At 40.4% G+C, this 14,564-nt stretch overlaps 1 protein-coding gene across 1 annotated transcript; it reads left to right on the top strand.

Moving 5' to 3' along the window:
* Nucleotides 1-2,532: 2,532 nt before the first annotated feature.
* UQCRB (ubiquinol-cytochrome c reductase binding protein) lies at nt 2,533-6,912 on the top strand. Its single transcript, XM_006218742.4, has 4 exons — nt 2,533-2,621; nt 5,258-5,329; nt 5,858-6,024; nt 6,705-6,912. The coding sequence occupies exons 1-4, from the start codon at nt 2,603-2,605 to the stop codon at nt 6,780-6,782; spliced, it is 336 nt and encodes a 111-aa protein (XP_006218804.1). The 5' UTR covers nt 2,533-2,602; the 3' UTR covers nt 6,783-6,912.
* Nucleotides 6,913-14,564: the final 7,652 nt, after the last annotated feature.

Here is a 14,564-nt window from a genome sequence, read left to right as displayed (position 1 = left end):
AGAACAGTAAGGGATTATCCTCTTTATTTTCAAGGTCTTTTAAAGTGGTTTCATCACAAGACAGCTCTATTTTCTTTGAAATGTTAGGAGCTTCTGTAGCATAAAGTATTACCTACGTAATATACTACTCACTTAGATAATGCTACAAAACACAGTCGATTTTGCATTAGCTACACTGTTACGTTCCTGAGCACAGATATTCATAGTTGGCCACAGCTGGCTGCTAAGAATCAGGAAAGGACAAGGAATAGGGACGACAGTAGTTTGAAAGTAAGCAGTAAGACCAGGTAAAAGGCCATAACAAAACTTTGACTTACTGCCAGTGTGTAAAGATTTATAGCATGAATTGATACTTTTTTTTTCCATTTACCATTTAGACATATAATTCTGAGCAAGTGATTTAACCTCTGAGTCTGATTTTTTATTTGTAAAATGAGGCATCATGACTTCGGTTACCTGCCTTGGGGGTCACAAGATTGAGTAGACTTAATACTGGTGGCCCCCAAGGAACCATACCTGGTATTTGCACTTGTGTTGTAGTCCCCTCCCACACTGACTCTGGGCTGGTGCACTCTGGTTCATGGGACACTTGCACATCTGTGCTTATCCTCTTGGAAACTTGAGCCAGGATTTTTCTTGGCCCAAGCATCACAGGACCATCCCTAGCTTTAATGGGGGCAGAGAAGTGCAATCCTGCCATATGACTGGAGGAAAACCAAAAATAATTTTTGAATCAATACTAATGATTATCAGCAAACATCCAGGCTCTCTAGACTTAATACCTGTAGGAGCTGGATTTTGCGGCAGTCTTGGGTATCTGATCCCACAGCAAGGTCTTCCTTCTCACTGTCTTCACCCAGGAACCAGCAAACTGAAACTTGAAGGGTAAAAAGGAAGGGAGAAGAGTTTACTGAGTACTTCCTGTGGCAATATGCCAACTTACAAGTGTATTGCATTTCTTCATATCTCAGACTTGACTTTGGCTGGTGTAGTCTGGGAGCAGCCATTCATCACTTCTTAGTACTATGTGTGGCACTGAGTAACTTGAGAAATTGCGGGGCACAGAGAAGGGAGAAGGCAACAGAATTTTAGAACTGGATTGTGACTCAGATCATGAGATCTTTTGAATTTACAATTATATGGAATTCTGTACTGTCCTAGGTCTCAGGATGGAAGAAAAAGACATTAGTGGGTAGTTGCTATGGACTGAATTGTCCCTCCACCTCCAAATTCACATGTTGAAACCCTAACCCCCAATGTAATGGTATTTGGTTGGGGCCTTTGGGAGATAATTTAGGTTTAGATGAAGTCAAAAGGTTGAGACTTCCATGATATTAGTGTCCTTATAAGGGACAAAACAGAGTGCTCTCTCCCTGCCATATGAGGACATAGTAAGAAGACAGACCTCTACAAGCCATAGGAAAAGAGATCTCAACTGAAACTGACCATGCTGGTATCTTGATCTCATGCTTCTAACCTCCACAACTGTGAGGTAATCAATGTCTGGTTTTTAAGCTACCCAGCTCTATGGTATTTTGTCATGGAGCTTGAGCTGACCAAGACAGTAGTGCTGATAGAAGTTCATCAGTAACTGAGTGAGCTATCAGTTATCTTAACTCCAACTGTTTTCTGTCCCTAGGTATTCCCTCCCACCCCGCGCCAACTTTCAAATCTCTAATATATCTGGAACTTATTTTAGCGAAAAGGGTAGAGAGAGGGTCGGACTTGCCCCCTTCCCACCCCGCCCCATGTCTACTAATTAACCAATTATTTTGTTCTGCATCCTTTAGTAATAACTTTTCTCCCTCGACAATTTGTGATACGGCTGCCCCTAGTTTTTCGTACGTTAGATTTAACATGTTGGGACTGAGACCTTAAAAGTGTACTTGCTTTTACCTTAAAATTGCATCCAAATTCTGCTATGCATATTAGATTTAATAGTAAACATTTTTTTTTCTCAACTAACCACTAAAATACTTGATGTAGAACTTCACCTAGAGAAATTGAATGTCATAGAGGGTTGGTGTCTCTGGGATTAGTGGTGTAGCATATGGCCCTAGAATTAAGGAGTGCCAAAGTTTTATCTGAGTCCTTCAGATTCTGGAAGATGAATCTGAATTTCTCCTAGCTTATGTGCCCTTGGACAATTTATGCAACCTTTCTGAACCTCGGTTTCCTTTTCCCTACAGTGGTATAATCATAGTAGCATTCATTTTACAGATTCGTAATTAAATGAAAATATGCCCACAAAACGCTTAGCGTGTTCTTTGGCACAAAGGGCACAATAAATACTGCCGAAACTCTCAGAGCTCGTCAGTAACAGAACCCAAGGCTAAAGACCTGACGTCCTAATTCCTTGCCTAGTATCTTTCCCATTATGTCACAAGGAATGCGTCTTGCAACTGGGCGGGATTCCAAGCCTACCGGATTAGTACAGCCCTGACGGACAGGCGCGCTCTGAGGTGCCGAACGTCGGACGCCAGAACTGCGCCTGCGCGAGCGTCCCCCTTCGCCCCGCGACGTGACGTGAAGCGCCTGCGCTCTGGGCCCTGCGCGTCCTCTAGGACTTACCCAGCAGGCAACGCTTCTGTCTCGGGTCAAAATGGCGGGCAGGCCTGCCGGTAAGTGAGCGGCGTCCCGGTCGGCGGGCATCGCCGCGCTCAACCTTTTATTCTAGCAGCAACTTGCTCCTCTTCCTCTGTTTTTTCTAAGTGGCCAGGTTTGCGGCGTAAGGGAAGGCGGCGGCTCCGGCCGGCCTAAAGGACGTCCTGGCCCCACCCCCTTGCTGTCTCCTGGCCGGGCTCGCCCGGAGGGTTGGGATGAGACCTGCGGGTGGTGAAGGTGCCCGCGGTGGCTCTCACAGCCCTGGCGTTCGGGCAGCGCGTGCTGCGCAGTCCTTCCCCTCGGCCTTAGAAGATTCAAGGGCATCAGGAGACAGTTAGTGGCTGACCCAACCCAAGTGAACTGAGTGCTCGCTGTGAGCCAAGCGCTGTCATGTGCGTTGTCAGTTCGATGCATTTTCCTGCCCGCGCGACAAGGACGGTATTAATTTCCCTTTTACGCTGATAAGATAACTGAGGCAAAGTGACCGGAAGAAATAGGATTGGAAACCTCACTCCATCCCTCGCGCTTCTCCTACTGGGAATTAGAGCAAGGGTTACGGCAAAGCTTCAGGTTAACCTTGGCTGATCTGGAACGTCAGCTTGATCTGTGCATTTGGAGAAATTTGTATTCATTGTAGGCATTAGAACAAACGTATTTGTCATGGAATAGGATGCAGAAATTACCGGAATATTTAAAACAACGTGAACATCAAATACGGTTTTCCGAATTTTTTTTTATTTTTGCCAATCCCTGCCCTCTGGCGGTATAAATTGAAATAGTTTTTTTAAAATGTTGGTCCCTTTTCTCTCTGCCCCCAGAGCAATTGTGAAGCTATCAGGAAACGTCAGCTTGCCAGAAAAATTCGTTAACCTAAATGACCTAAATTTTGTGGGTGGGAGAAACATTTAAGAAAACATTATTTCATTAACTTGACAAATATTGACGGCATTCTGCTTCTGTGCTGTGTTTGGAAAGCAGATAGGCCTGGCCTCAACCCTAACTGCCTCTAATCTCGGGTGGGATAACTGAGTAAGCCTTATTCCTCTTCTGCAACGACAGGCGAGTTGTAAATAACCCGAGCTAATGAGGGTAAAGCAAATAGGATAGTGCCTGACACACAGTAAGTTCAGTGAATGTTAATCATCACCATCACTGATAAATATGTTTACAAATAAGTTGTCTCTTGCAAGTATGTTTATAGATTGTTGACTGTTTGTTAGTTATTTTTCTAAAAGCAGTGTTACACGTGGTGCTTAATTTCCAGGGAGTTTTACTAAAGCCCTGTAATCTGTGATGTGCTAAGGAGCAGGGAACAAGGAGAGGTTGGAGTAAAAGGAAAATTTGCTTTCCTTCTTTGGTAAGGGGCTAGCCCTAAGACAAAGTTTTAAGGGAAATTTGAACTTGGCATACCTCCCCTTCTATACCATAGCTCTTCTATAAACATCAGGCACAATGATGTTGCCCTTAGTACCTACCGGCTAACCCATTAGGCTCAGTCCTGTTCCCCAAAGAGTTTTAACTGTACATATTTCTCCTTGTTCATTCCCTTGGTGTAAAGTTAGCTGCTTGGGAGAAGGAAAATGGGCTTCTTTTACTAGTCCATATTGATATTAAATGACAAAATCCTAGAAATACATGTATTTCTAAGAGAGTAACCAAGTGAAATAAAGGTAATGTAGAATAAAAATTTGGGGGGTGGAGGGTGGGGATAGGGGTCATTTAGACCTACCTGCATATCATGAAATCTCACCTTTTCATAAAACTCCAACTCCCTTGAAAAGTTTAGTTTTTCCTGTAATCTATTTCTGAAACAACAAATGATGGAGAAGTTCGTAGTTTCTTTTCCACCCACCCCTTCAATTTTGATGATAGCGGAGGGACATAAAGGAATAGGGTGCTTGACTTTGAGAAGTGAGGGTGGCAGTACATTTGGCCCTCCGTGTCCCCAGTTCCACATTTGTGGATTAAGCCAACCTCCTGATCGAAAATCTTTGGGAAAAAAAATTCCAGAAAATTTGAAAAAGCAAAAACTTGAATTTGCTGCTCTTGGGCAACTGTTTACCTAGCATTTACTTTGTATTTACAACTATTTACATTGTATTAAGTATTATAAGTAATGTAGAGATGATTTAAAGTATACTGGAATGAGGGAAGGGCATATATCAAGTGGCAGAGCGAATGCTCAGCACCCAAGAGGTCACGGGTTCAATCCGCAGTACCTCCTCCAAGTGGATATCAATGAAGAAGCCTAATTACCTCCCCCTCGTAACACAAACAATAGAAGCTAAAGTATACTGGAAGATGTGCTTAGGTTATATGCAGATACTTCACTATTTTACGTAAGGGACTTGAGCATCTCAGATTTTGGTATCTGAGGAGGGTCCTGGAATTAATGTCCAGTGGACATCGAGGGACTGTAATTGTACCTATGATCTTTTGTATATTTGATGTTTCAGTTTACCCTTTTTCCCCATGACTTACTACCTGATTTTTTACCTGCAGTCACTTTTGTTCATAGATAAAGTAAGCAATTTTTATCTACAGTATATACAGTATATCCTTTTAAAAGAAATTCCTTCCTGTGTTTGTGTTCTCTAATTGCTTCCACACGGTATAAGTGAATTGTTAGCAGCTAACAATGTGACAATATCAGTTGCAGCATCAAGCCGGTGGCTGGATGGTATTCGAAAATGGTATTACAATGCTGCCGGGTTTAATAAGCTGGGTGAGTATCTGTGTTTTCTTCTGCTTTTCAAATGTTAAAAATGTCTGACATCGTTGCAATTATTTGATGCCTGAACTTTTTTTAGAACTGTGTACTTGGCCATGAATGTCATCTTGTGTAATTGAAGCCTGATGGAAGCATCATTGAATGTTACTGATTTCCTTAGTACACTGTCCTTTTAAGGTTCTTTAATACCTTGATGTCAGAATTAAAGTATAAGAAAGTAGAGATGTGGTTTATTGATATGTGTTTAAAAACAAGGTAGACATTTTAACTTTTTAAAATTACTGTAGATAAAATTGGTAAAAGTAGATTTTAAAAGGCTCATATTGTTTCAATAGTACCATTTAAGAAATAACCCATTTTACTATATATGAAGTGCACTGAGTTTCCATCGTACTTAACTGTTTATATTTCACCCAAGTTAATGACTTAAGTTATAACTCATAAAAATGTTTCACTCATTTTTTAAAAAATTCCCTAATTTGAAATGAATATTTAGTCTAACTCTCTTGTTTTCTATCATAGGCTTAATGCGAGATGATACAATATATGAGAATGACGATGTAAAAGAGGCCATAAGAAGGCTTCCTGAGCACCTTTATAACGAGAGGGTGTTTCGCATTAAGAGAGCACTGGACCTGTCCATGAGGCAGCAGATCTTGCCTAAAGAGCAGTGGACGAAATATGAGGAGGTAGAAGAAGAGCTTTTATGTATCTGATAATGTTGGCTGTTAAGGTTCGAGCATTAGAAACAGAAGCACATTCATTTGTATAGTACTTTAGTGTTCTTAAAGTTGTGTCAAACAAATCATATCCTTATGACAGTCTGGTGAGGTTAGTAGAGCAAATGTTAGCTCCGTATTTCAGACATAAAACACACTGAGCCGTAGAGGTAACGTGACTTCCCAAATCGCTAAGCGGGTCTCTGATACGGAGATCAGGACTGGAATGCAGGTCTTCTGCGTCCCAGGTGGTGTTCTCCCTCTGCAGTCTGCTTTCTGCTCAGATGAAAAAAAAATGGTGGTGCTCATGGGATCAGCCCGTTGAGCGGCCTTCTGGCTCCCAGAAGGACAATCTGAAGCAAACTCTCACCCCTGGAGCTGCATTGAAATCAGGCCAAACCTTTAGGCTCTCATTCCTTTTTCTTCTCTGACAGACTTTCCTCTAATAACCTGTCAAGGCAGCTTGTGACAATATCTTTGTGAGTTTTTACATTTTAGGAAAGCAGACAGTTTTTAGTCTGCTTGAAAATATATTTTCTTAAGTTGGAAATTAATTTTGATGGAGTTCTTCTGTTTAAGATTTAATGAGTATTTGCAATATATGAGTATGTGATGGTGGCATATAATATATTTTTTAATTTATTCTTTAGGATAAATTCTACCTTGAACCATATCTGAAAGAGGTTATTCGGGAAAGAAAAGAGAAAGAAGAATGGGCAAAGAAATAATCATGTAGTTGAAATCTGCAGATGCCGCTGTCCTCAAAATATTTTTATGAAGTTGGTTAAACCTGAAATGTACAACTTAGAACTATCTGGGTATAAATGTATTACTTTAAATAAATATCTATTATAATTATTTTGGAGTTTTGGAATTCTAAACCTTATTCTGAGTAACTACTGAATTTACATATCTGTGACAGTTCTTTCCAAACTTCTAAAATATTTTTCAGTTAGTGGTTAACTGCCTCCTGGAGCTCAGAGGAGCCACTTGAATCCATTTTCTTCACTGGTTGGATAACTTTTTAATTTACTGAAGTAAATCACATCCTTCCAAGTAGAACAGTCCCATTTGTATTGTCTTTGTAGGTTAGCAAGACACTTAGAAGGGCCTCCCTTACAGGGATGGATGGAGTAAGAAATCAGTGGCTATTTGACCTGAAGCAAACTGCGCAAGCAGACTGGCTCTCAGACTTTAAAAGTTACTCAGTGAAAGAGAGGACTCACCCCCTAGGTTGCCAGGATTGGAAGACAGCCTTTTCCAACCACTACTCTCCAAGTATAATTGATTTTACATCCTATCTTTTAAAAAAAATTATGCAACCCCTGTATGCATCTGTATAAATTATATATATATATATATATATATATATATACATGCACCTGTGTTAATATGTGTATTAGAAAACGAAAAATAGGCTTTAGAAAAATAAACAAAAATATGAACACAAATCTTACTTTCTTCCCAGTGACTGTCCCACTTTGAAAGTGGTTGTTAAAAGTATATTTTTAAGAATTGGATACTAGTAATATTTAAAGGTCTACTTTTTAAATATAAATTTGAACCATTCAGTAATGTCATCATTCCCACCCCTAAATTTTAAAATGCCTTCTTTGGTGGAAGTGTGAAACCACAGCGAGCGGGGAAGCAACTGTGTGGAGCCTGCAGACTACACGGTGTTCCACAAGCCACTGCTGTGTGTTGGGGGAATATCTGATTGGGGTCTTACCTTGAAGAACAAAACAACAGAGTGGAAAGCAAGTTTTGTGTGATAGAGCGTACCCCAGGGATTATTGCCAGTTCAGTTCCAGACCCCCACAATAAAGCAAACATCAAAATGAAGTGGGTCACGAATATTTTGGTTTCCCAGTGCATGTAAAAGTTATGTTTATAACTGTAATCTATTAAGTGTGCAAAAGCATTATGTCCAAAAAAAATGCATATAATTTTAAAATATTTTGTTGCTAAAAAACCCTAAACACCATCTAAGCCTTCAAGTTGTAGTAACATCAAAGATCACTTGTTATCATAGCAAATAACAATAGTGGTAAGTTTGTAATATTTCAAGAATTGCCAACATGTGACAGAGACATGAAGTTCCAAATGCTATTGGAAATTGTGCCAATAGAGAATGTCTAAAATTTTGCTAAAATATTAGAAACCCTCATTAAAATCTTTGAGAGCCTCTCTTCTCTTGATACTCAGGTTATTTTCTGAAATACCTATCCTGAAATCATTGTCGATTTTTTGGTCTGTCCAAGCTGCCCAGATTCTCGTTTGATAGTGGTTTTGGTCATGATAAAAGCAGTTCTTCAACATGCTTGGTATTTTTGTAAAATTTGTGATTTGACTTTGCAATCGAATTACGCTGTCAGAACAGTATTGCAAAATCACAGAGAAACTGAGAAATGTAGGTAAGTGCTGATGGTAAGGGATTATTTACTTAAGCATCTGCTGATTAGTAAACACTTTTGTGTCATGATGCTTCCCTATTAGACCTAACAAGGTAACTGAGATAAATTCTCAGATAGCAAAGGACTGCCATTGTTTCAATGCTCCAGTTTCTTCTCTCAGATCTTTTCAAATAAGTTTGAATCCCATATATTGCTGGTGGGTGTTATATTCATAAAACCCATTTGGCTCATCGTCCTGTAGACAGAATTAAAAAAAAAAATTCAGAGCCAATTCTGAGTTAGACCGCCCAGACCTGAAGCCATTCACATACGGGGTAACCTTAGGAACATAGTTTAACCTTCTGTGTCTCTTCCTCAGCAATAAAATGGGGCTAATGATAACCTACTTTACAGGATTGTTATGAAAATTAACTGACTTCATTATATGTCAAGCACTCAGCTCCTGGCACACAGGACTATTCTGACTTGCTAAAAGGTTCAGTAATAAGAATAAAAACTGAGCCAAAGCCCAAAGTTCCTATAGTCATAATCTATGTTCACAAACAGGATGCTGTTTTGTTAATACAGGCATCAAATACGTGGCTTTAAAAATAACCAAAATATTCAGAATTTAAAGGTTAGGAACATAAAAACTGTATTAACCAAATCCTTGATGGCCTGGCGGGTGAAGTGCAAATGGGTTTACCCATTTGACAGGAGTTTTAGGAACCACAGTATCAGAGGTGACTACATTTAAAGGGTGAATGGGACGTTTAACAGGAAAAAGATCCCTTTATTGGAATAGGTACTAAGTTCAGCCAGTAGGTGGTGATGCACTACAACTTTACTGTGTAAAGGTACATCACACCAGCATTACTGAAGATTTATCCATTCTGTACCCCCACCAACTCCCTCCCCTTCATTTTTCAGGATGACAACACCTTAGAGGTTTATGGCCATCAGGAGAATTTACTACTAAGCTATATACTGATGTAATGAAATCTAATATATACTGTGCAATGAATTATGAGATGTTATTTAGTTTCAGGATTTTATTACTTCAATCAGTTTTGACCATATTTCCTTTTTATTTATATATGATTGCTCACTCTTTAAACATACCAGATGACTGTATAAGGAACACCTAATAAAGTCGATAGATATTAAAATATATATGTTTTAATTTGTTTGCCATAATTTGTTTAAATTCTGGTTATACTGGTGTTCATATTAAAAGCCATAACATGTTAGAATCAGATCTCAGGTCAGATGGTGCCTCTGAATTATATTTTGCTAAGGAATTTCATTGTATGTATTAACAACTGAGCAGGGAAGAAGAACTGAGTCATTACAAGGTCGTTAATTTTTAGCATAGATTCCAGAAAGCATGTTAATATTTGAGTGGCTTATGTATTATGACAAATTATTTAAAATGTTATTCTGGATTCTGGCTATACCTCTTCTGCAGTCAAAAGAATGTATTATTTATTTAACTTTGTATTTTAATACATTTGCCTATTTTTGCATAAATGCCAAGAATGTAACTTCAAAATAAATCCCTGTGAAACTTCTGGTAACATTACTCAATTGAATTATTGCTAGAATAGTATTCGAACTATTTTAAAGAAAATTTTATACTTACACATGAAAATTGTATTAATAAGTCAAACCTAAAAAAATGATAATTATTTATTTTGCAAGAGTCCGCTTTTAATTCTTTTCTTATGCAAGCATTTAAAATATGATTTGCCACTAAACTAGAAACTCAGATCTGACGCCAACAATTTAGGCAAGTCATTATCCTTTAAAGACTGGGGCTCCTCAGCTACAAAACGAAGTGGTTTATGAAATGAGTTTTTATTTCAGGACCAAAATATTCCAGGCCAGTGTTTTTAATTTATGCACTTACTGTTAGGATGAATTAATACCGATGGAGTATCAGCTTTGTACCAGGCACTGTTCATAACATCTTTTTTAACCTTCCCTGCAACTTTCTGGCATAGGTAGTGTTACACCCACTGCATGGAAGAAGAAATTGGGCTTCAAAAGGTCATTTTACCCTTGTTCGCGGTGTAGTTAAAAGCCCTTTTTGATCTGTGCTTTTTACGTTTCACGCTAGGCAGAAGCTAGGTGTAGGGTAAGATTTCTGAACATCGGCACTATCACAATTCTGGGCAGGGTAAGTCTTTGTTGTGGGGCTCCCCTGTACATTGTCGGGTGTTTAGCAGTATCCTGGTTTTCCCGTTATGACAACCAAAGATGTCTACAGACATGGCTAAATGTCCCCCTGCGGGACAGCATTGCCTCCAGTTGAAAAGTACCAGTACAGGGGATACAAAGAGAAACCAAGATGGTGGAGACTGATAGCTAAATAAATATATGAATCTGTAAATATATGTAAACAAATGTGTGAATTTTCTGTAAAATTATATGCACTGGGTGTTACGGAAACATGGAGAAGGGAAAACTAATTCAGCTGGGCAGGTGATCAGAGGAGACCCTCTGACAACTGAGCTGATTCCAAAAGAGGAAGCAAAGCCAGTCAAGCCAAGAAGGCGGTGAAGGAGGAAAATAAACCGGAGATGCTCAGAGGCCCGGAAGTGCAGGGCATATGCACAGGGAAGAACAGGTAGCTTCATGTTGATGGAGTAGAAAAACATCAGCTGGAGGTGAGGGAGGTGAAACTCGGAAGGTATATGCCCCATTGAGGTACCTGTGCAAGAGAGTGCTTGAACAGATTCAAGCAAGTACAAGTTCCCAGAATTTTGAAGCTGGCTTAAGGGGAGTGAATTTTAAAGTTTCTCAATACTGAGCTGCCAATTTGCTTTTCAAGACTTTGTGATAATTTACACTCCTCTAAGCAATTCATGAAGGCCCTTTTCTTTGTACCCTGGCCTGCACTGAGTATTCTCATTAAGAACAATCTTTGTGAATTTGTTTGGAGAAATTTTCTTGTTTAAATTCGCATTTCTTGGACTAAGTAGTTAAACAATGTTCCATATGCCGCTATCCAGTTGTTTTTCCTCCCTAATCAGTCTTGTTCATGTCCTTTGCCTGTGCGTCTGTTTTTATTTTCACAGCATTTTCCTTAATTGTTTAGTTTTCTTCTCATTTCCCTCCTCCCCCAAATTTGGGTCAGTTCTTATCTATTTGTAAGAGAATTTTATATATTTAGACAGTTCTCCTTTTACTTAAATTTGCTGAAATGGTATTTTCTTATTTTGTTGTTTGACTATATTTTGGTTGTTTTTTGATGCCTTTTCAATTTTTCTCATGGTGGTTTTTGTCAAATGGAAGTTTCCAGTTTTTATGCAGTACAATCTATCAGTCTTCTCCTCTGTGGTTTTGCCTTTAAGTCATGATTTGAGAAGTCCTCCCTTTACTCTAAGTTATATAAATATCCAGCGAGGTTTTCATCCAGGACTTTTAGCTGTAAGAAGTAAAACCATAAATCTTTAATCCCTATGGAATTAGGTATATGGTGTGAGCAGAGTATATTTTTGAGAGATACTAGGAGGTCCAATTGGCAAGGTTGGATGATCGATTACATGTGTAGAGGGTGGTGGTGGGAGGTAGAGAGGAAAGTGAGGAGGGGGATCCCTTGAAGATGCAGGCTGGTAATCAGCCTCTTAGATTGTTTGCTGTGCTGGAAATTCCAGGTCCACTCTGCACATCTCCATCCTGCTCTGCACCCCGGAGGCTGAGCTGTATGGACTGCATCAGTAGACACCCTTGCCCTTTGGCTTCTGGCTTGGGCTTGGCCAATGGGAAGTCACATGCAGATAAGGGCAATCAAGAAGAGAGACCAGGGTATTTATTCCCCCATCCCACCCCTGCTGGGCTGTGGGCTGGCAGCCCCCACCCCCACCCGCCCTGCTCAGGACCCTTTCCATTTCCACATCTATCCCTTGTTCGTTCCCCTTAACCCTGCCTGCCCTTTGTTAGTAGTTCCTTTGTTGAATGTTCCTTGGTTGCAGGAACCTGACTGGCAACCAAGGACCCTGAGTCACACAGACAGAGCTGAGCTTTGCCCCGCCTCCCCCTGGAGGGTGGCTGGGATTTCCCAAGGAAGCACCAAGGGCTGGAAACTGGTTTGTGGTCTGTCCCTGGGAAGCCTGACAAGCTTGCTTCTTTGAGGTTGGCCAGTTAACAGCTCAGAGTCAGCCTCCGAGAGACCACACAAGTTCCTGTCCTTCCAAATGCCCTTCCCAACCTGTCTCCTACCACCGCTACCTCTCCACCTTTCTGCCTGATGGGCCTGCTTCCAATCAGAGACTTAGGCTCTTCTACACAATTAAATTCAGGGAAACGCCAGTGCTAAAAAGATGCTGTATGACAGAAAACAGAAGGTTCGCCCATCCTGACATACCGCTGCACCGTCTTTCTGGGCAAGCTCTTCCCTCTTGATTAACTCCCTCTTCCCCAAATGCACACCACAAAATTCTGCCTCTAACCTCTGTCCCTCCTGTTCCCTGTCTCCTGGGATGCCACTTGCAACCCTCACCGTTCTCTCCACTTGCCCAAGTTCTAGCTTTACTTTAAGACTTGGAGAAGCCCTCTCTGATCTCCGGACACTTGACATTTCTGCTTTCTTTGAATTCTGAAGTGTTACTGCTTCAACGAATCCTTTGTTACTTAACAAAAGCAAATACTATTTACCTAATGTTCACTATGTGCCTTGTGTGGTCTTGTTATTCCTTAGAACACTCTTCAAGGTGGATATGCTTATCTGCTTTTCATATAGGCTCAAAGATGGTAGGTACCTAACTGCTGCAAGATCACAGTTAGCAAGTGAGCAAACTGAAATTTCAATTCCATCGGCCTTTGTGTGCTATGCCGTCTTTTCGATGTATGCCACCTTGTACTTTCCATCTTTATATTTACAAATTCAGTTTTGTCTTGTACTCATCTTATCTCTCTTTGGTTTGAAAAGTAGTAGAACCATCCTTTCTTTGAGGAGGTGACATCTGAACTACGCCCTGAATGTTGGAGAGGAGCCACCATGGGAAGCCACAGTGGTTCTCAAACTGGGCTGTGCAGAGAACCATCTGAGAAGCTTAAAACCCAACAAGCAAGCCAAACCCAAACCGCTGAATACCTGGGTACCACTCCGGAGATTGTGAATTGATGGGTTTGGGATGCCGCCTGGAATGCAGATAGTTTTACCATGTAACTAAGGCTGAGAAACATTGGTCAAGGGAAGAATGAACATTCTCAGCTGAGAAAATATCAAGTGCAAAGGACCTGTGGTGGCAGTGAGCATTGGGGGGAGCAGTGAGGGGGAGCTGATGGAGAAGGCTGATGGAGAGTGCAGACCCTGGGTCAGAAAGGCGGGCATAGCCCCCCATGGAGGGCATTTTATCCAGGGGAAGGAGTTTGAATTTGATGTAAATGCAACTAGAAGCCCTGGAGAGTTTTGAGCAGAGCAGAGAATTCTGATTTTGAAACAAGTACTATGTATAAAACTACCTCATTCTTTTTAAGGAGAGTGTAGCCCTCCAGATTATGGATGTCCCATAATTTACTCAACCACTTTCCAGTTGATTGACACTTGGGTTGCTTCCAATGGAATGCTATTACAAACAGAGCTGCAGTGAATATCCTTGTGCACTTGTGCTTTTGCATTTTTGTAGGATAGAGTCCAAAGGCTTAAAAAATTTAGACAGGGAATACGGTTGGTGGGGAGGGGAGAAAATCCTTTAAAACTCCCTGTCGTGCAAGGGAGAGTGATCTCTTAAGCCCAAGTGTCTCAAATGTGTGTTCCACACCAGGCTGGATAAAGCCAGGTTTAGCAGACCATCAAGCTTTTGCAAACCGCTGCTGGAGTGTCCTGCAATAACACTGAAGTGTGAGAAACACGGACACACCCAGCGCTGCTGAAACGGACGTTTCATTTCCCCTTAGGTTTTAGTAATATCATAAATTGATCACATTTGCTCTACTTTGAGTTCTATCCAAATGATTTCACTAGCATATTGTATGTTTAGTATTTCATGTTCACATGAAAGTCAGCTTTTAATCCTGTCATAAATCAGAACAGAAATTTCCTTTTAGATAGATAAGTATACCACTTAAAAATATTTTCCATTGTCCAAAGAAAAGGAGCCTAACGAAAAA

The sequence above is a fragment of the Vicugna pacos genome, chromosome 25 (assembly GCF_048564905.1).
Source record: "Vicugna pacos chromosome 25, VicPac4, whole genome shotgun sequence".
In the NCBI taxonomy this organism is placed as follows: Eukaryota; Metazoa; Chordata; class Mammalia; order Artiodactyla; family Camelidae; genus Vicugna; species Vicugna pacos.
Note: the sequence above shows the minus strand (reverse complement) of the source record. Positions and strands in the feature narration are given on the sequence as shown.